Source organism: Argentina anserina, chromosome 6, assembly GCF_933775445.1.
Source record: "Argentina anserina chromosome 6, drPotAnse1.1, whole genome shotgun sequence".
NCBI classification, from domain to species: Eukaryota; Viridiplantae; Streptophyta; class Magnoliopsida; order Rosales; family Rosaceae; genus Argentina; species Argentina anserina.
The window spans coordinates 9,157,664-9,180,989 of NC_065877.1; the positions used below are offsets into that span (position 1 = coordinate 9,157,664).

The following is a 23,326-nucleotide window of genomic DNA, read 5'->3' on the forward strand; positions in this document are numbered from 1 at the left end:
TAGCGGATTCCGAATACAGGATGGATTTGAAATTGGCTGAAGGTCAAATTTTTTATTACTAAGTGTAAATATATAACTATGCAAATTATAAATCTTTGAAAGTGAAATAATATATATATATATATTTTTTAATCAATGACGCATAGTCTAAGATAAAGAAATTAAAATGTACGGTATATCGTGAACACATCTCACCCGTTTCAAAAGGCAACGTAATTGAGAGTGCACGAACTAACTAAGAAATCATAAAAACCTAAACAATTAAAAGTCACTAATTTTTTAACTAGATTTATGACAAAATCCGCTGCAATCCGCTCAAAAGTAACCAGAAAATAAAACATCAATTAGCATCAACTAACTTACTTGAAGAAACTCGAACCAAAGATCTATACTTCCGACCTAAATGGGATAAGAAGACCAAATCAACCAACACTCATCATCTAGGTCCCAAATACGGGCTAAGAAATGACTAGGTCCTAAAGACAAAACCTACCACTCCCAGCCCAATCCAAACTGGGCCCCCAAGAGGGAACAGTCCAAATGATTAGGCCAACCAAACTGGGCACCCATGCAGTAACGAACTAGCCAACACCAACAACCACCGGCGGAGCAACACCGCACGTCACCAACCTCCCTCCACGCACCACCAACGACCACCACGCGTCGCCGAACCAACCCAACATAGATGAGCCCCAAAATTTTAAAATCAATGACAAATTAAAATACTCCACAAATTTTTTCTCAAATTAATTAGATTGAAACGTAATAATTCATACTTACAATTTTAGATTTAATATATAGAGTAGCATGAATATTAGAAAAGTTATACTTCAGGATTTTTTTTTATTTAAGAAGAATAATGCCTGCATATAAGAGAATACTAAAAATCCAAATATCTATATATATATATATATATATATATATATCTTTTTTGTTGACACTAATATACATGTAGTAAAAAAAAGGCAAAAATGCCGATTTACACCCCAAACTTGGTCGTAATTGTCAATTTACACCATGAACTTGCATTTGAGTCAATTTACCTCCTAAATTTGGTAAAAATTGCCGATTTGCACCATATCCGTTAAATTTAATGTTTTATATCCAATTTAAAGTCACATGTCATGCATTTGAGGGGCAATATTGTCATTATAGATTTATTCATATTTAATAATGAAATAAATTAATAAAATTACTTAAGATGAACACTTGTTACAATGTTTTTTTAAACATGTTATTGATTTATATATTTATTATTTTATGTGATATGATATGTTAAAAGATATTAGAAAAATATAAATAAATAAATTGAAAATTAAAAATAAATGTGTGTTCTGGAAGAATTACTATTCTATCATTATGTGTGTCTTAGCCTTATTAGATTTTCTGTTAGAGATATATTCGCATCTCTGTAATGGATTAGGACTCCGAATCCTACATGATTGTGGTTTTGTAATGCCTATATATAAGCCTCATTATCAATAATTAAACGGTTACGTTTTGTTCCATTACGTAGTTATTATTCTCGTTTCGTTCCTCCTCCAACAATATGTACGTATAAAAATATATATAAATATATATATATATATATATATATATATATATACACATCAGACTATTTGAATGAGTGGGTATATTGAATATATAATTCGAAATAGGGTTAAGTATGTAGAAAAAAGATGTAAATAAAATAATTCTCCTTTTAAAGAATATTTTTATTTGTTTTTAAGAAAAATATAAATAGTAAATGACAACATTACCCCTCATGTGTATGACATGTGACGCAAAATTGGATGGAAACAGTTAAATTTAACGGATGTGGTGCAAATCGGCAATTTTTAACAAGTTTAGGAGGGAAATTGACTCAAATACAAGTTTGGGGTGTAAATTGACAATTTTAGCTAAGTTTGGAATGTATTTTGACAATTTTGCCTAAAAAAATTTGAGATGAAAAATGTTACATGGGCTCCAGCCCAAACAAGTCTTGAGCTGGATCCGCCGGTAGATATTCAGGGTTCCGAAGGGAGATGAAATCAAGAACCATTGATGTATGTAGGGATATACCGTTGAAACTTTAAAGCAGTTCATCGAACAAATTTTTTTATTAGAATCAAAATTAATCGTATAGTTGATGACTTAATGAGCAAAAAACATGCAGTTATTCAAGTAATCTAATGTTTGCGTGCTTATTGATTTGATGAGTTTACATGCACTTCATATGTTCATAATTCTACAATAGCTGGTTTCCTGCCAGAGGTATCGATTATGCATAGCCTCATTATGATAGATATGTTATTTAATCTAACAGAAGTGGGCATCGTTGAAATGAAACACCCGTAATTTTTTGTGAGTAAGATCAATGTGCAGGCTGAGTCATATAATGTAGGATATGGACCCCTTGGTAGGGTTGTCCTACATAAATTGGGAGGAAAATGGAGTGCAGATGAGAAATGTGGTGGGGTGCAAGATTTGGCAACAGGCATAATTGAAATCGAGCTGCTTCTAACATCATTATTTTGGTTGTGATATGATTTGATGTGTTTTGCTTACCATTATTTGGAGAGACTTTACCCACTAACAGCTGTGTCCTCTCGTTTCAGAAACATCATGCTTTTCGATCTGGGTGTGTTTGGGGAGGAGATCGAAGTCTTGCCCTACTTATCACATGGACGTACTAGCTAGGAGATGAAGTTATCATCATCAATATCAGCTGGAAATATGGAATGGGAGTCCACTGCAACAGTGGAGTAAACCAATGGATGTTAATCAATACCTAGATTACTAGAAATGAGGAACCATTCAAATATTTGCTTCCAGTTGGGGGTTGCCCTGCATAGTCTAATATTATGTGCCTCCTAAACCCCAACTTAGGTTTATGTGGTTACTCAAATAACCCTCTTCTTAAATCAATGCCTGCTTTGGTATGGACAGCAGACTAATCATTGATAGACATGAATGACTCCCTTCACTCTATATACTAGTACAAGTCCAGACACTCGTGCACTACCAATTAACCCCTAGTATTAACTCCCCTATCGACCATCCAAAAACACACAAGAAAAAAATGATCATGGTGAAATTCCATTGTATCAGATCAACGCACAATCCGATGAATTCCAGGACAAAAGGCTCAAAATCGATCTGAGGTGCAAGGTGCAAGGTTGGAAACATGCAAATTGCAGTATATATCCATGGTAAAGCGAGATTTGAAAGTAAATGTATATGGACTATGGAGGCTGAGAGAGAAGACGTTGGCGTGCAGTCACTAGTATCTTGAAGCTGATATGATATTTTCTTTTATTATTTGTGTTCGAATGACCTTTTTTTATGTAAATTCAAAATTTTGCAAATAGTTTAATTAAATTACCTCATACTGCATTATGACTTTGATTTTGTTTTTTTTATATAATGAGCCTTAGGAAACTAATGATAATTAAAAAAAGATTATTGGAGCATCACGAGCCTCATATTATGCCTCACCTTGAGCTCCAAGAACTTCCTCAGGGCCGACCATAATTTAACAGAAAAAAATTAGCTGAAATTAATATCACCCACAACTTAGAAAGTTAAGTCAAAGTTTGGAAAATTAACTTGGCTAGACCAGCCTTGTTGTAAACTTGTAAGATACTTGACTATATATATACCCTTGTGTTTAGGAGTACTGTACAAGAATGAGACCAAGCCTACACCCTGTTGATAGGCCGAATGCATATGAAAATATATCGTATACTCTTTTTATAATATAGGTAGGCTAAGTGAATTTCATATTCGGCCTACCAAGACGGATGCTATTATATTTCAAATTTAAACTCCAATTGCGGTTGATGAAAGTTGGATCGGATGCAGAGTCTTCAAAACAATATGGGTTGAACGTTGAAGCTGATTCATGCTCTTAGGTTCATCATTTTATGATCACAACCCGACCACCTATGTGGTACCAAGAATCACTCCTCAATCCTTATACTGTACCTTGTAGTTTTGGTAGTCCTTCAAAACTAACTACCTACTTGAATACTCGATGCTCATTTTCTTGAGTTTCACTTCAATCCGCAATATTTTGGCGGTGTCATCACTCATCATCTCTTACACATCCAATGTATCATTCTAAGCTCTAACCTCCAAGGGCGCGCATCGCAAACATGCGCCTCCTTGAAGCAGCGGTGCTTCATCACTTTGGGCTCATTTTGAAGTTCCTATCCAGCCACTTTAGGGTCTTGAATTCACCACCTAAAACAACTTGATCCCAAACGGTGAAGATTCTATACCACTATTGGCAGTGGGTGTTGATCAGATACTTTATTGGCAGAGGGGTGTGAAGTGAGAGATCAACTGATCAAGCCATATATATGGGGAAAGTAGTGAACTGTGTTAGAAGTATGGGTGCCTGCTGCCGGAGAAATTATCGGTCGCAGTTCCACAATAAACATGAAACGGCAGCCACAGAATATCACTCGTGTTTCCGTCAATCAAATGCAATTTGTTACTTGAGACCTTCACCACATCAATAAAACTTACCATAGAAGTAAGAGGCGAGTCTTTAAAAGCATGGAACTGTTGAACTGAAATAAAATGGTTCAGTCTTTACATCATCCATTATAAATTTATCAAAAGATAACATTGTTCAACTTAGACTATCCTCGGCTCATCCAGTGGCCACAAGAACCCCAGGCCTTTTCCAGCACAATAACGATTAAATGGACACTTCCACCTGAAGTGTTGATGGAATCCAAACTGCAGGTCTGAAATTAAAAAAAGATAAAAGTGTGCATTATGGAGCTACTCTAATTGTAAAGGTCATCTTCATCAGCCCCGGCACCACTAGTTGCAAAAGGGTCAGATCCAGTAGCAGCTGCAGCAGAACCACTTTCTGGGAACCTAAACTCGGTTCCAAATCCTCTCGACTGCTGCAATGTCTGAGCAAATGCTTGGTATTTGCGGATATCAGCATCACTAACACTGCGACGAGCAAACTTCATTGATTCCTCAAAGTGAGCTGCCCTGATTTCAGGTACTTCATCCTCTACATCTTCCTCCATAGCCTCAGGATTCTCACTTCTCCTCCTCTCCCTTTCAATATCCTGCACAAGTAGAGTTTGGTTACTCACAAAGGAATCACATTGATCTTGCACAGAAAAAACCAAGCAACCAGGAAATCCAATAATATACCTTCTCAATATTCTCTCTGATGGCATATTTGACAGCACGCTGGCAAATTTCAGTGATATCAGCACCACTGAATCCTTGGGTATACTTGGCAAGGGCACTAAGATCCACATCTTTAGAAACTGGAGACTTCCTCAAGGCTGCCTTGAAAATTTGAAGACGGGATTCCTCATCAGGGAGAGGGATATATATCAATTGATCCAGACGGCCCGGACGTAGAAGTGCAGGGTCTATAATGTCAGGTCTGTTAGTGGCACCAATTATGAAAACAGTCTTCTTTGCGGACATTCCATCCATCTCTGTAAGGAGTTGGTTCAAAACTCTATCTGCAGCACCTCCAGCATCACCTGAACTGCTACCTCTCTGCAAGGTGTGTATGTAAAGAAATAAGCACATGTATAGATAAGGTAATCATAGATATAGGTAACACACATCATCAGAATATTATCTGACTAAAACAAAATCTGATTAGTATACTACAAACATAGGTCTGGATGGAGTTGTAAAGCACGAAATGAGCATAGGATAACTTCAAAAAATTGGAGTAATGTTAAGTGTTTTTGGATGAGGCTCTTAAATTTGCTGAGGTCACAGTAGCATACATGTTCAGAAGTTTTGAGCAATGAACATTCAAGAAATCCATAGAAATACTTCTGGTTGATTGGTTGCAATAATTTAACCTAGTACTCAAGTGCAATAACAAAAATAAAGATAGATTCAAACCTGAGTAGCAATGGAATCAAGTTCGTCAAAAAATAGGACACATGGAGCAGATCCGCGAGCCTTGTCAAAGATTTCCCGCACATTGGCCTCACTCTCTCCAAACCACATAGTAAGCAATTCAGGTCCCTTGATACTGATAAAGTTAGCCTGGCACTCATTGGCAATGGCCTTGGCAAGAAGAGTTTTACCACACCCAGGAGGGCCATAGAATAGAACTCCCTTTGACGGTGACATCCCAAATTTCTCAAATTTCTCAGGATGCTCAACCGGATATTGAACCGTCTGCATCACAAGACAAAACAGATATTAATGTTTAGTTACATAGAATAAAAATAAATCTCAGAAGTAATGTTGTGTATATAATATACAACAGAACAAAATCAATCACCTCTTGAAGTTCTCTCTTAACATTCTCAAGACCTCCAATAGCATCCCAAGATACATTGGGCACTTCAACAACCTGGCCAACAAAAACATAAACATCATTGGAATCTGTAACTTCAACAGTGCATTCGACCATGAAAAGAAAAGCTCCATCACTTAAATAAAATTCTAAATACTTACCGTTTCACGGAGAGCAGATGGGTTACTTGTTCCGAGAGCAGTGGAGAAGTGTTCATTTGTAACTGCCATTGAGTTGAGTATCTCAGCATCTATCTCCTCATCTTCCAAGTCAATGACATCCATCTTCTCTCTGATGCACTGAAGGGCAGCCTCAGTACATAGGGCAGCAAGATCAGCACCAACATAACCATGTGTCTCCTTGCCGATCTTTTCCAGATCAACCTATATAGGGAAAGCCACATTTATTAAGCACTTTGTCAAGGAAAAACCAGGACAACTTCGATTAAAAAGAATAAATGAATGATATTGAATCTTACATCTTCAGCAAGCTTCATGTTCTTTGTATGAATACGAAGAACCTCGAGACGCCCAACTTCATCTGGGACACCAATATCTATCTCCCTATCGAATCTACCAAACCTTCTGAGAGCGGGGTCAATGCTGTTTGGACGATTCGTAGCCCCCATAACAATTACATGGGCACGAGATTTAAGTCCATCCATCAGTGTCAAGAGCTGGGATACAATTCTCCTCTCAACTTCTCCATGTGTCTTCTCTCTCTTGGGAGCAATCGAATCAATCTCATCAATAAAGATTATTGAAGGCGCATTCTTTTCTGCTTCCTCAAAAGCTTTCCTGAGGTTGCTTTCACTCTCCCCAGCCAATTTTGACATGATTTCAGGCCCATTGATGCAGAAAAAGAAAGCCCCGGTTTCATTTGCGACAGCTCTGGCAATTAGTGTCTTACCAGATCCAGGTGGCCCATACAAAAGAATACCCTTCGGGGGCTTCACACCAATTGACTTAAAAAGCTGAGGATGCCTCAATGGCAGCTCCACTAATTCACGAATCTGAGCCATCTGCTTCCTAACTCCACCAACATCATCATAACCAATCTCATCTAATCTATCCTCGTCCTCCCGTCTTACAGGCTCCCCCTCGCAGAAGATTTCAGTGTCTGGAGCAACAACACAGTACTCAGAAGGATCAGTCTCAATAACCTTGAACTCTACACTCCTCATTCCTCCTCTCACCAGGAAGAGATCTCCCTTCCTCACCGGGCGGTAGGCCTCCAGGAAATAAGCTGCAACACAGATCAGAAGAGTATGTAAGTATACAAACCATAAAGAACTGAACTAGCATTAAGCTCCATAATCGTTGTAAACAGAACTTAATTTTAAAAACCAGAGGACAGTCACATTGTGTAGAATGTGTTACATGACACGGATATTCATAACAGGTCCACCTTCGCAAGTGAGAGGAGTATCTTAGCTTACATGTACCTATGATGTACATAACTGATCATAGAGTTGTAATTACTATACAAGCAGATATAACAAAACAATGCTACAGGAGATATACATAGGAGAACTACATTGTTGCTAATTGTTCACTAGTGGTATACCTCTGTAGAAAGCTCAAAATTATAGAAGTCATTTCTATCTCAAGTATCCAATTTAAACTATTGTTACAGCTAGGAATATAAGGTTTAGACGGGGACTCACGTTTCAAGTAAGCGTCAAACAAACTTCCAGTAACACCTTCAATAGTGTCATCAATAGGGAGAATGTGCACACGCTTTCCGTACTTGACATCAGCACACTGGTGTACAGAAACAACATCCCCAAGCCTAACCCTCAGGTTGCTCCTCACAACCTTGTTCATCCTAATCTTTGGTTCGTCACAAGTATCGTCAGCAAGGGCAATGCAGATAGTATCCTTTCTTTTCTTTCCCTGAAAGACAGATAAACAATCAGCTCTGTTATACTTCCGAATAATTCAAGCACACACTTCAGCACCAAAACCCTGAACAACACATTAAATTCTAACGAACTAGTACTCATAACCAATCAGTCATAAATAAACAGTCCAATACACCTGAACTAGTACTAAAGGATAAGACTTTACATCAAAACCCTAACTTTCCAACAGCCAAACACACCCAATCACCAGATCTCAAACAAAACAGCAAAGACCCACCAGCCCAACTACAATCACATCCTTTTCTCACTACCCAAACCCTAATTTCAATCCTCCCTAGCTCAAAAACCAAAATAACCAAACACACATCAATTATATCCAACAAAAACTCAAATTACACCACCAAATCACATCAAAATCAAACCTTGATGAGAATAGTGTCGCCCCTGAAGAGCTGGAGCTTCTCCATGGTCTCTGGGTGAAGCGCGACGACGGAGTTGTCATCGTTGATGGCCTCATCGACGACGAGGCGATTCGCCGCCTTCTTCCGCTCGAGAATCGCAGTGCTGAAATCTCTCTTAGTCCCCTTACTGCAAACAAAAACCAAAGAACAATCGAATCAGAAACCGAAAATCCCCAATTTCAAGAATTAGGGCAAAATCGGAGAGAAGGGGAATTGGATCTGGGGGCTTACGGGTCGGAGGATGATCCAGCTTTATCGGTCATGGTGAAGAGAGCAGGAGGTGGGAGACCGATGAAGACGAAGCAGAGAGATGGTTTTGAAGCGATGAAGAGAGAGAGCAGAGTGGGTTATGTGTTGGAGGTTGGGATATTTATATAGAGAGCCCATAAAGACTTAAACTCAATTTCTTGTTCGGAAAGAAAAGCTTTTGGGTTTACTTGTTTTTTAGTCCAGGAATAATAATATGAACTTGGCATTCTTATTATTATTTAGAAACTATTTCTCGTTCATTATTTGGATTCGATCATGTATTTTTTGAAACTTGGATTTGATTGTGTATATCGTGAAGCAAATTGTGTTGTTCACTATTTTACACTCGTGTATCGTGAAGTAAATAATGTTGTTGATCGTTTAGCATAATTAGCTCTTCTTGTTTTGATAATATTCATATGAGAATGATGTGCTAGTTGTATGAGGATATTTGTAATTTTACTCAAAGCATGTAGATATTCACTTGCGGGAACTTGTTTGTCGAAGTCATATTTTAATTTTGATTTTGAGTTCGTAATATAGACGGACATTGTGTATTTCAATCTATTATAATATTTAATTTTGTGAATTTTCTAGTGGAAAATAACCATTTACATGTTGAACAATGAATCATAATACACCCAAAGCACCCAACCCAGTAGGGGATCTTTTAACAATTCATCCTCTACCTCTCACCCTAACCAGTTATTTGATTTTGACTCCATGGGTAGATGATGAATTGTTCTCCTTGTTGGATTGGTTATGCCCATAATTCAAGTAAATTCAACGATACGGATCTAGAATGTTCTATCTACTTGTTTTTATCTGGGTGTGGACTGTGGACGCCGACTAAAGAAGTCTTGTATCCAACAAAATCGGGGCTCCTAATTATTTTATGTGGGCTTTTTCATTGTTTCCAAATATTGGTAAATTACTTTGTTATGTGAAAAATCTTGTCATGTATTGTATGCCGAAGGATTTTATGATACCATTATGTGCTTATATGTCATCACAGCACATCCGTGGCACTAGCCCAACTCTCGCAACGTTGAAACTGTGCAATTTCATTTTGTTTAACTCATGCGATGAATTTTATGATCATTAGACGTGTCTAGTTTGAAATATATAGTAACCATGCAACTCAAAAGACTTGAAAACTGAAAGTGATTACATATCCATGGAGACGATATCCATGACCTAGTTTTTGACGAAGGAAGAGTTCATCATATGTTTAAGAAGCTCTTGTAATTTGTGAATTTCTATCACCCTCATTGGGAAGGCATTAGGCATAAGTGCATAACATTATACGAAAGAAGAAAGAGTTGGATACAAAGTTTCATCCCAAGTATCCGGTTTAAATCTCTAACATTCGTTAAAGAAAGTATTAATCCTCATTTCCTTTCACAAGGAAAAGTAATGATCATAGGCTAAACGCTCGGATTTGGAAACCCAAAAGAAAGGGAAGCAGATGGAATTTGAGCTGTGGGCTGCTTTACAGATTGGGCATTGGCTAGCTTTTTTAAGCACCCAACCCAGTAGGGGATATTACTTCAAAAAGAAGAAAAGAGGTAGTACCCGTGGGAAGAACCATTAGTAGGAGATATAGATTTTTCATTTTGATGATTTCTCTAACAAAAACATTACAAATAATTGCATCATTCGCCCGGTTCCATTTGGTTTAACACTCTAGTGGCATAGTTTTCAATCCCTTTGTAAGTGCGAGGTTATGAGTTCGGCTCATGCCAGAATTATTATACCATTTGGCAACTATTATGCAAACCTCTCAACATTAGATATTATATAAGGTTTTGCTGAACTTATTATTAAGATAAAAAAATCATACATTGTAATTCTAGAAAATTAGTTTAGGTAAAATCAATTGACAATATCAAAAAAGACACTTCATATCGAAATCAAAGACGCTTCATAGGAAAGAGCTCCATTGTAAATAGTTTAACACATTCACTAAAAGTCTAAAATGTCCTAGATTCACATATTAATAAAAAGTGATATGAGGTTTACATCCAAAACTAATTAACAATGGATGGAGTCCAAATCCTTATAAACCCACAAGCTAGATCTAAATTCTCAATGTGAAATGTATTAGGGTTTAGATCATTGTCGGAGAAAGTGAGATATCCGATGCATTCATTCATTCCTGAGATTTTGAACAAGAAGACAAAGATGGTGAAGATCTATTGCATTGGAGCTAGATATGCCGGTGGGCCTACTATGGTTGTGATTGCCCTTAAGTGCCTATATATTGAAGTAGATGTTGTTGACATTTTCTGTGTCATGGATTAGTGCTTGGAACTGTGATACTCTCCACATATATGAATCTGGCTTCGATATCATGATAAAGTGATATGAAGTTCACATCCAAAACCAATAGACAATGGATAAAGTGACTCAAACCCTTATAAACCCACAAGTTAGGTCTCAATTTCTAATGTGTGATGTATATTCTCAACACACCCCCACACGTGTGGCGAATTTTCAAGCCATACACGTGAGCAACATTTTGGCTTCACACGTGGACGTGGATAACCCACTCTGATACCATGATAAAGTGATATGAGGTTCACATCTAAAACCAATTGGCAATGAATTAAGTAACCCAAACTCTTATAAATTATCTCAATTCGTAATGGAGGATGTATAATCTCAATACATATAACAGTAACAAAAACATAATGTTTCGTAATAGTACCATGGAATCACATAGCAGCTTTCATAAGTATAAATGCTTATCTCTTCATATGTCAATACTATAGCACTAGAATTCCAAAACTACACGAAAACGTGGAAGTAGGCAAACCATATGGTGACACAGATTTGCAATTAGTTTCTTCATTTCAAGAAAATGGACACACATGAACGTTAGCGTCGCACCAGCCCACATTGTATCTTGATAGAAAAATACAAACGAAACCGACAACATTGGCTTATTGGAATTTGCAACATTTTTAAGAATCCTAGAGATTGGCATTGGAGTCTTTGAAGCAAAGGCCATGTTTCTCTTGGATTGTAGCCCTCACATTCTCTATGAATCGATCATAGTTTCTACTTGATGAACCCTCTCTATCCAGTGCACTCTCCAATGTGTTCTTGACCTTCTTGGCATTCCTCCTCAACTCCTCACTTGACTTTCCACTCATCAAACAGTTCACCTTCTCTCCCACCTCCTCCTTTGTGATCGGAAACCGATCACAGAGGTTAAGCCCAACCTTCCAATCGTCGACCACTAGCTTCCGATTAGTAAATTGGTCAGTCAACAATGGATAGCACAACAATGGGAGACCGCACCACATACTTTCCAATATGGAATTCCATCCACAATGTGTGAAGAACCCACCAATTGCAGGGTGTGAGATGACTTCAATTTGACTACACCATGGCACGATCAACCCTCGATTCTTGATCTCATCTTCGAATCCGGCAGGCAGGATTTGGGTCTCATCGGAGCTAACAATATCAGGCCGAAGAACCCAAATAAAGCCGACTTTGCTTAGCGAAAGCCCGTTGGCTATTTCCTCTATGTCTCTTTTGCTAGCATGTGCATAGCTACCAAATGAGACGTAGAGAATTGAACCATTCGGTTTAGTGTTGAGCCAACTCATACAGTCAAATTCGGACCAGAGGCTTGTGGCCACGGTGCTCTTTGTGAACCTATTGGGGAAAATAGGGCCAATTGCATATGTAGGTTGCTTTTCTTGCAAGGCAGATATGGTATCTGATTCAAGCTCTTGAATCGTGTTACAAAGAATGAAATCTGCTCGTTTAACTTCCTCAAATGCCTTGTAGATGATCCTGTGGACTACGGATGTGATCTCAGCAGCTTGAAGATATGACATCAAGTCTTTTGGTTCAATTGCTTTCACTCCCGGAATGTAGTCGATTGTATCTTGGCGATGATTATCTACATAGAAAAATTGTTAAGCTCAGTAGATATTATTAACTCATCTTGGCGATGATCATCTAGATAGAAGATTGTGAAGTCAGAGTTATGTTGTCACACTACTAACCTCAAATATGTATATGTAAACAAAACTTCATACGATTAGTGGTCTTGGTCGTGTGAAGACCAAAAAGTTTTAACCTAGTTAGGTATAGGAGTAGCAGTTCGGTCGGACTCAAAACTATGAACTAAAGATCGTCGAAGGAGAAAACAAGAAACACAGGGACTAGAGATGGTTCAGACACTTACCATGAGAAGCAAAGTGACCATTTTCTCTGAGGAGGTATATATGGTAGTAGAGGGTTAAGACCAGAATTGGTTCTGTCCAAAATGACACATTCACAAGGTTATACTTTGCTGCTATCATTGTTGGCCACACAAAGAAAGTGTCTGCTATCAAGCAAGTGACCGGGGGGTCGGATCGGACTAGTTTTGCTACTAGTTCATCCACATGAGCTGGGAAAACATGCAGAACACCTTCCCAAAACTGATCGTGGTTGAGGGAGCGATTGAATCCGATAGGAAAACCATCGCTGATCGTCACATAACGTATGTCAAGGCTCGATTTACACACCCCACCGAAGATGTTAATGTCTTGATTGTCTTCCATGGCAGTATCGAGACTTTGGGACTTGATTATTTGGTGGTGGACTGCCTGAGTGTTGACAAAGGTGACTGTGAAACCGTTTGATGCGAGCTTGATTGCGAGATGGACTGCTGGGATTACATGGCCTTGGAGAGGGTAGGGAAATATAACAGCATGAGGCCTCGAGTGAGTGTTCTCCATCTCGCAATCTGCTTGTGTTTTTGGGAGAGATCGAGGATGAAGAAAATGATCACAAGATAAGTCAGATATTTTGAACTCGAAGTTGAAGAGTATATGCTCCCGATAAGACTGGAGCGCGCTGTCCATATACAAGTATAACACCTTGCCTTTTACATCAATAGCAGATGATAGTTGGACACCTAGCTAGCTTCGACCCTATGGTTAACTAATAGTAATCAGTTTCTAATCATCTTGACTAAAGCTTGGCCTGGTTGTTGTAAAAAAAAAAAAAACAACTTGGCCTGGTCGGCCACACTAACCTGTCAGTCTGTCACTGTTCTAATAAGACATGAGATAGTTAATACTTAATATGAAATCTACTGGATGCTTCACGATGTGCTTTCGTGGTCCAGTCAAACAAGTACGCTTGTGCTCAGATCACAGTTAAGAGTGTTAATTACTGTGTTCTTAGATCGTCCATTACTATTCTTACATATCAATCATACTTTCATGATCTTATAATCTAATCATGCAATCAGTGAAAGATTATTAGGATATATGCCATGGCATTAGCTACTAATGTTTTGCCGACGGATCAGTATAATGAAGTTGCTTATGCTTAATTGCTTATGTCCGACGTCTAGTATTCATCATTCGATGTCAGTGTGGCATGGTCATGTTCTTAGTCTGTTGGATCGATGCATGATTGTACCAGTCCGAAAAGTGAGTAACAACAATTCAACACGTACATCTGTGCATGCCACTAGCTGCATTGATTTGAAACCTACTGGGAATGGTTGAAACGATGAAAGTGAAAAGCCGTCGTAAATTTTGAAATATATTTCATTCTTGAAATATTCACTTTCCTAACATTGCTAATGTAATAGCGGGGAAACAATAGTCTACATGTCATCAAATAAGATAGCAGATCAAAATAATAGTTTTCGCGCACATAGCTGAGCAACTTTCAACTATCAATTTTTGCAGAATCAATATTAAGCCCTCTTCCTTCATTATGAATGGTAACTAGCTGCGTACAATGGTCCAGACCGGGCATGTGGAATGATGAACTCATGATGATAACAAGTCCGAGCTTGTGTTTCCTTGATGTACATATTGCCTCAGAAGCACACACAGATCTACTGAAATTAAAGCTGCTAGAACATAAACCGTTGATCAGTTCTTTTCATCTTTGAATATTTATGGTGCTACACACTTGTGACTGTACTCTCTACTACTGTAAAGTAACTAAAATTCATTCAGCTAGAAAAAGGAGGTGACGTTAAGGCCGCGATGGTGATTGGCTTGTTGTCTCTTATGGTTTCATATACCTAAGAAGGTATTTGTCATTTCAAGACGACCATGTTGCTCTTCTTTCTCAGATGAATTCAATACAGGTCAGTAAACCTAGCGGCCAATCAGCTAAAGCTTCATGCAATGGCATTTGGCCATGAAGTAAGGTTGCATAGTGTAACGGGCCGACTTACTATGCAGGAGAATATGACCGTGCGGTGCTAATGTTACTTTTTATCAAGACCGGCTTATCACAACAACCATATTTGATGCCAACTTTCTTTTCTTACTCGTGCGCCTCCCATGTCATTTTGATTTTTCTCACTTACATTACTTGCTTGAGAGGTTCCACCACAAAAGTTACTCAAACATGAGTCTCATAACTTGTGAGTTGTGACTAACCGATCGCTTCCTCGTGTCATGGTCCTCCCATAACACTCGCCCAACCTATAGGCTTCCATGCCATCCCGCCTAATGCCAAACCCATACTGACCAACATGCACGTTGCGCCTTGTAGCAAGCAGCATGACAGTAGGATGAGAACCTGATAGTTCTCACTTCTTTCTATTTAATTGTCCATTGGAAGCTTAAGCACTTTACTCGCCTTGTGAGCATTGCTCATCATACTCCATCGGCATATAGGCATCCCTTGTCTGTTCCTCACCCATGGGGTATTCATATGGGCAACCCTGTCCATGAGTGTTTACTTGTTGGGCGAGGCGCGTCTCCACGGCTCACCTCCTATATATCATCCTGACACATATGTCTTGTCAGCATACTCTTGCATATGCCACTTGTATATTCCCACTATAGGCTTACTTACTTCTTGCACGGTATCACCCTTCCGTGCTTGCTAACAACTCTTTCCTTTGTGTAAGGTCGAACATATGCTCACGTCGCTTTACTCCATGTCCATTGCGCACCACAGGGTTCCGACACATCTTCCTTAAGCCCACGCATAAAGATCGCCCACTTATGAACCTCGCCACCCGCATAGACCCGCAATATCGTCATGCCGACTGATATTGTCCATGAGACATCCTACTCATGGAGACACATGCCGCCCCTTTACGAGGATATCCGCTCGACTCCTAGGTTCCCCACATGTCCCCAAAGATTGACTCGCTTAGTGCCCCATAAGGCCAACACCGAGGGTGGTGGAGAGTCAGACAACAGGTATCCCTCTATAGAGCATATCAGACAAACTTAGACTTGGCATGAAAAAACATCAAATATCCGAGGAGGGACAACTTCCATAATTAATTCATACAAGCTCATAAATATATTCCGTCAAGTGCATTTGACTCTTTTAGATGTCCCGGACATTTCTCGTGTTCAGACTTTTCCCAAATTCTAAGCCTAAGTGACTCAAACTCAGAGTTCCTCTAATTACGAAGTACCACTTGCATTGCCACTCGACACCCCATCAGCCTGCATGTTTGCAACTTGACACCTTTTCTTGGGCATAGCCCTCATGAAGTGTCATGATGACACAACCATTTGTGTAGACCGTAACACATAACAAGGCTTTGCCATCACTTATTTCAACAATCAATCAATATACATTCATAATCCCTCAATGGTCAGACGACCCAACGGAGACTCAAAAACACTAAACTTGAACATGCATACCGGCATGACATATTCACCGCAGTGCGCCAATTAATCTGATCCCTTAATTAGTGAATGTACACGGAATTGGCATCCATGATGTTGATGAAAATCTAAAGGAGTGGAGGACAAGTCATGAATTCATAAAGGAATCAGATCAGTGAAAGGAGGAATTGATGGAGTTTCCTAGTTGGTCTAGGAAACGATTAAGGTTTGTTTTTTCCTACCATAGAAGAGTCTATGCCGATTGATTCACCAATGGTAGATTATTTATATGTTTGGGAATATATATTTAGTTAGATGTTGATTAGAATTTGCCATAGAAAATGGATTTATAATAAAAGGTGTATTCCATATTTGTATGTTTTTTTCCCTTCTAGTTGAGTTGTATTAGGAAAGTAGGTTTTCCTATTTTTATGAAGACTTGGGCCGTGGGTTTTAGAAAGGTGATTATGGGTGAGTTGTATATATAGAGAGAAGTGGTGCTAGGGTTTGTGTTGAACACAGTGAGTGTTGTCCCATAGACACATGGGAGAGTGAAGAGAAAAAAAAAAAGGTGAATCTAGAGAGAAGAAATTCACAATAAAGAAAAAATTAGTGCTAGGAGATATGTGACTTCATTGAAGACCTTAGTGGCAACATCAACGTTCTTAGTGAGGTTGATCATCCGTGTGACTACAACGATCTTAGTGAGGTTGTATCGACACTTGAAGCAACGATCTTAGTGAGATTGTTTTATATTTGATTGTGACTACCAAGTAAGAAGTATTTTTACTTTTGAGAATAATATTATTATTGATTAAGGTGTAATCATTGTAATATCGTTTATTCAATAGAAAGCAAAATTATTCTACATATTCCGCTGCTATTACTCGTTCTTGTTCTATCTTGTATTTTCAATTAGTCAAAATTTGTTTACTTATAGATACCATCGGTACGTGGAATGATCGGCAATGATAGCTAACATGTATAACCTCGTCAACACATCTGGACTGAAACAACTAGTCTTAAAGACCTGAACACACACCAAGTAGCACTAGGGCCTCCTCATAATGCAGAGTCAGTCGCCTAAATACCCACAAATTCTGTTTACGTCGACTGTAATTTGTTATACATGCATATTAATGATTTTATAGCTCTTTTTTTTAGAACCTCAAATTCAAGAAGACTACTTGTATTTAGATATACACCCAAAAAGGTGTACCTAGTTTAGATTAAACCCACCATTTCAAGTTACACCCAACTTTATTTATTAGGTTGATTTTTAATTTAAAAATATATATTTTAGACCTAGTTAACAGAACCTAGATTTGCAATAATTTATTAAACGTGTCACAAACCCAAACCCAAAACCCTTTATAATTATGCGTGATTGAAGCTCCATTTCAAAACTCTTTCATAAAAACCAAAATCATGATTATGCATGATTGAAGCTCTACATTTTTAAGCTCCTTCATTAGTCAAATGATACAATATTCAGTAGCATCTTGAATATGATATGTAATCAAAGCAGCATGAATCAATACAGAAGGTTTGAATTTCAATATCAGTAACTTTAACTCTGATATTTGGCGGTATTTTTCTTGGGTATATATAGATAGCTCAATCATAGGTGGTGGGTGGCGTTGCATCATCGATTTTGTGTTGTTTTTGCTTATTCTGATATGTAATATGTACTCTCGATCTGTTTGATAAGTTTAGTTTTTTTTAGTTCTACATGTTTGTGGTGTGTGTACTAAGCCATAGGTATGCCTCCAATGTTGTTTCAACTATTTTGATTGAACATGTATATGCTTGTTTGTGTATGTGTTACCTATGAATCTGGTTGTTTAACTTTTGGATGCTGAGTTGGTGAGTTAGGTAAGTTTTGTTCATGTAGGTGCTTCTTACCTATGGAATCAATTGTGTCTGTACATCAGATGTTATCGGTGAGTGGGTAGAGTGTTCCTCACGCATAGGTGTGAGGGGAGTTATTTGTCTTGTGAGATAGGAAGGAGTTATCTATTAGATAGGGAGGGTTGGTTATGGAGGTTTTAAACATGCGATATAGGGTTTAACTGACTGCTTGTAATATAGAATATGGTTTAGTTTTTGTTTTTTTTTGTTTTTTGTTTTTTTTTCCTGAATTGCAAGTGTGTGATATAGGTGAATAGTTGGCAGATATTTTTTGATGAATCAGGTATTTGGTTTGTGGGTGGCTTTGGGGGTTGAGTATAGGTGTGTTTTTTCTCAAAAAAAAAGAGTATAAGTATGTTTTTCTCAAAAATTACCAATTTCTTCCCAAGTTTCCATACGTTTCACTACTTCATTCATACATCTATTAACTTCATTATTTTATGTTATTTCAAAATAACATACTTTGTGGATTAATAGTTGCTCCTAATTAGTTTTGATTTCACCAATTTGTGCCATTAAACGTAAGTTAATTCTTATGGGATATAACTCCCAAAATAGACGTCATTAATTCTAAGTTTTTATTAAGGTTAATTCTGACAATTATATTTAGAGAGATAATAATATCATTTTTTTAATTAGAAGGGAAAAAACGTGAACTCGAATAAACAATTTGAATATATGAATTAGGGGTGGGCGTTTCGGCCCAAAAGCCCGAATTCCGAACCGATCAGACTAAAAAAAGACCGAACATGCTGGTTTCAGAGATGACGAAGCCCGAACTGATCCACAAAAAACAGGTCAGTCTCGGTTTTTTATTATCATTGGCCCGAAAGCCCAAAACGATCTGAATTTTTTATAATGTACCACATGTCACGCTCCTATTGGTCCATGTATTTACTAAAAAAAACCCTAACACACACACACACACACACACACACACACTCTCTCTCTCTCTCTCTCTCTCTCCCCCCTTCAAAACCCAACAGCGCTGGCGAGACTTCCTCACCTTGTGCCGCCGCCGTCTGGCCACCAATGGCCACGAGACCACCACAATTCTCTTCCTCTCATTCTCTTCTCCAAAACCCATATCATGCATGTGTGATTCGAGCTTGACTTCCACAAAGTCAATTTAGGAATAAATAGGTTCTACCGAGATTCCCAATGCCGACGTCGAGTTCTAGTGAGCTTCCAACCTTCGTCTTGGTAAGCCTAACCTCCTTTATTCATTCCAAGTTTGATTTGGCTTGAAATCTCTTAGAACTAGGTTTGATTTGAGTTTCCCATTATTTGTGACAACAACGTTGCACCACCGTCGTTGTCCTCTCTGTCCCCAGCGAGAATCAAGGTTGCACGACCTATCCTACAACCATGTGATCTGGCGAGCTGAATGGGGACCTATTAGGCAGCATATGACTTGGAGGTCCTTTGTTCTGGCAGCAGCTCCGATCGGAGGATGATTAAGTTTTTTTCCAGCTGATTTCGACTCGATTGAGCCCGAAACTGAACCAATCCGACATGTTTGGATTTGGGCCGGTTTCAACATCACTAGAGCCCGATCCGAACCGAATTGAGAAGTTCAGGTTTTAGGCCGGTTTTCGTCAATTTTGGGACCAAGCCGACCCGTGCCCACCCCTAATATTAATAATAGAAAAAAAAACTCTATAAGGAAGTTTGAAATATGTTTTGGGTGTAGATTAAAAGAAGAAAAGAGTATGGGTTTATATAAAAATGGGGCTTGAAATATGGGTGTATCACTAATTTTCTTATCTAGATCTAGATACAAGAAGGAAACAATGGTTAAAATGATACCTTTCCACTTGGACTTGTCAATTTTGACTCAACACACAACTCAATTAATTGCTAGGTAAAATTAAAAATCAACTGGCAGGTGAGGGGAAATTTGTGATCGTAAATGCATGTGAGATCAGTATCAAGGCCCCTATGCATCTGTGGTTGACAGGTACGAACTCACCGAGTCACTGGCAAGTTGGGAGCCCAGGTGAAACCTCTCCAATAATACTTCATGAGTGCTAGCAACGTACAGTGGTCCATACCATTAGACCGGCCATCTGTGACAATGAATTCTCTGGGATTCATATCAGTATGTGCGACGCTTAGAAATATCAGTGAGACTAATGGTTTTACGATCGAGCACGTAGTAGTTGCGTGAGCTACACCATGAGATTGGAAACAATCACCTAATTTAAGAGATGTTTTGCACAAACAATTAATAACCGGGAGATTCCCTGCAATGTCTCCGTTACTTGCAGCGAAGCATACTTTCACCAAGTGACTTTACAGCTCCACTGCACGTACACCCTTTTTATTTTTTGCTATGAGCTTCTACCCAGCCTTGAGAATCAAAGCTCATCATTTGTTTTTGTTGAGTTTCTTTTGGTCTCCACCTTCATGGTTCCATGTGCTACTCTGTGACTATTCCAATTTTTTTTTTAGTGTGTGGTCTGAATGTGACTATTCCTTTAGTCTTTATTTGAGTACTTCTCAGTGGGATGCTTTTCAATAAAAGAGGAATACAGATTCTTTCTTCCTAGTCTTCTTGTTACCTTCTGGAGCAAAACTTCCCAAGAAGACAAAGCTTCCTGAAAGTAATCAATATACAATACTAAAATAGAAAAAAATAGAGATAAAACCTCATGATATATTCTAAAAAAAGGGTTGGTGAGGATTCAACCTATGCCATCTTGCTCAATCCTCAGTTCCTCACACAACGCTGAAAGCAAACACTTAGAACCATGGAGTCCAATCACCCAAATCCTCATGCAATCATGATACCGCTTCCTCTCCAAGGTCATGTTAACCCCTTCACCCACTTGGCCATGAAGCTTGCATCATATGGCTTCACCATCACTTTTGTCAATACTCAATACATTCATCACCAGTTAACCAAATCCAAAATCAGTAACAACACTCCACAAGAGCAAGATCAAGATCAAGACCACATCTTTGCGGCAGCGCGTGAGTCCGGTCTTGACATACGCTATAGAACAGTGAGTGATGGTTTCCCACTATCCTTCAATAGGTATCAGAACCTTGACCAGTTTCTTGAGGGTAGTCTTCATGTCTTCCCTGCTCATGTTGATGAACTTGTTGGGGACTTGGTTAAGTCTGACCCCTCAATCAATTGTTTGATTGCTGACACCTTCCACATTTGGCCAGTAATGATAGCCAACAAATACAACCTCATCAATATCTCCTTCTGGACTGAACCAGCTTTAGTCTTGAACATTTACTACCACTTGGATCTTCTCAGACAACATGGTCATTTTGGTTGTCATGGTATGTTGCTCGCCCCTCATATATATATTTGCAGCTTTGCTTATGTTACATTTGAGAAGCATAAATATAATATATGTTTGCCCAAGAATGGTGAATCTGAGTTTTATTTACTGAATGTGTAAGTATATATGTTCGAGAAACCTAGGTATTATCAGGTTATTTGTTTAAATGTGTGAAATGAACTCAGTTTGATAATGTAATCATTGTAATGTGTTAGCTTCAAACCAGCTGTGAAAGATATAAATCAAGTTATGTATTTATTACCTGAATCTGTTTTTTGTTGATTACTTTATCAGATAATTGTGAGGACACCATAGATTACATACCTGGTGTGCAGGCTATTGAACCCAAGGACTTGATGTCACACATACACATTACTGATACGTCATCTCCGATGCTGCGAATCGTTAAGAAGGCGTTTCGTGAAGCTCAGAGGGCAGATTTTATGCTGTGTAATACAGTTCAAGAGCTTGAAGCAGAGACTCTTTCAGCCTTGCAAGAGAAGCAACCTACATATGCAATTGGCCCTGTCTTCCCTACTGAACCCACCAAGAGAATTGTGGCTACCAATCTGAAGTCCGAGATTGACTGTACACAATGGCTCAAAACCAAGCCTCAAGGTTCAGTTTTGTATGTCTCATTTGGTAGTTATTGTCAAGTTACTAAAAATGAGTTTGAGGAAATAGCTCAGGGGCTTTTGCTTAGTAAAGTGAGTTTCATTTGGGTACTACGCCCTGACACTATAAGCTATGAGGAAGAAGGGTATATTGTTCCATTTGGATTGGAAGACCAGATTAGTGATAGAGGGTTAATGGTGCCTTGGTGTTCTCAGATTGAGGTACTCTCAAATCCAGCAATAGGAGGGTTCTTAACTCATTGTGGATGGAACTCCATACTGGAAAGTATGTGGTTTGGTGTACCAATGCTGTGCTTTCCTATTTCAACTGACCAATTCACTAATAGGAAACTATTGGTTGATGATTTGAGGATTGGTCTCAATCTTTGTGATAGGAAGCCAATCACAAGGTTGGAGGTAGCAAAGAGGGTCAACCATCTTATGAGTGAAAATTTGGGTGATGGAATATGGCAGAAGGAGATCAAGAAGGTAAGAAAGACATTAGAAGATGCTTTGGCTGTAACTGGTTCATCGCAACAGAGTTTGTGCCAATTTATTCGTGATGTAAAGGCCAAAATTCAAACACGAATTTGAGAGTTAATTATGAGTCAGTTGTATGTGATTTCCTATAATAATGAGTCTCATAAGAGAGGTTCTATAACAAGCAAGGCTTCCATATTGACACGATCCAGTTCTGCTTCATCATCCTCATATTCTCTTTGTTTTCTTTGTCATTGGGTAAGAAATGGCAAGTCCAGACTAGAAGAGAGTGAGAAACATACCAAGAACTTATCATCCAATCGACCAAGCTTGTATGATCGACAAATATTTTGGGCCACAAATGACTGTAAATGCAGTTTAAATCCTAAATTTAATTCTCTACATGTTGCATCAATCATCTACCTGCACTCTGTCAAATGCCTCTTTCTCAAATAAACATAACATCAAGCCATCGAATTGTAACCAAGAATGATCAATGTTTACTGTTTAGTAGAAAATTGTAACCAAGAATGCATCTGAAAGATC

At 38.5% G+C, this 23,326-nt stretch overlaps 3 protein-coding genes across 3 annotated transcripts; 1 reads left to right on the forward strand and 2 right to left on the reverse strand.

Annotated features, from left to right (window-relative positions):
- Window positions 1-4,538: 4,538 nt before the first annotated feature.
- Window positions 4,539-8,996, reverse strand: LOC126797830 (cell division cycle protein 48 homolog). Its single transcript, XM_050524559.1, has 9 exons — window positions 8,846-8,996; window positions 8,576-8,741; window positions 7,956-8,184; window positions 6,768-7,534; window positions 6,451-6,672; window positions 6,275-6,346; window positions 5,887-6,168; window positions 5,167-5,526; window positions 4,539-5,078 (listed from the first exon to the last, which is right to left on the reverse strand). Exons 1-9 carry the CDS (start codon window positions 8,875-8,877, stop codon window positions 4,782-4,784), a joined length of 2,427 nt encoding a protein of 808 aa, XP_050380516.1. The 5' UTR covers window positions 8,878-8,996; the 3' UTR covers window positions 4,539-4,781.
- A 2,692-nt stretch (window positions 8,997-11,688) lies between these two features.
- On the reverse strand, window positions 11,689-13,732 carry LOC126798445 (UDP-glycosyltransferase 86A1-like). Its single transcript, XM_050525417.1, has 2 exons — window positions 13,071-13,732; window positions 11,689-12,782 (listed from the first exon to the last, which is right to left on the reverse strand). The coding sequence occupies exons 1-2, from the start codon at window positions 13,606-13,608 to the stop codon at window positions 11,839-11,841; spliced, it is 1,482 nt and encodes a 493-aa protein (XP_050381374.1). The 5' UTR covers window positions 13,609-13,732; the 3' UTR covers window positions 11,689-11,838.
- Window positions 13,733-21,062: 7,330 nt separating this feature from the next.
- LOC126799152 (UDP-glycosyltransferase 86A1-like) lies at window positions 21,063-23,195 on the forward strand. The gene is made up of 2 exons (XM_050526283.1): window positions 21,063-21,684; window positions 21,981-23,195. Exons 1-2 carry the CDS (start codon window positions 21,141-21,143, stop codon window positions 22,892-22,894), a joined length of 1,458 nt encoding a protein of 485 aa, XP_050382240.1. The 5' UTR covers window positions 21,063-21,140; the 3' UTR covers window positions 22,895-23,195.
- Window positions 23,196-23,326: the final 131 nt, after the last annotated feature.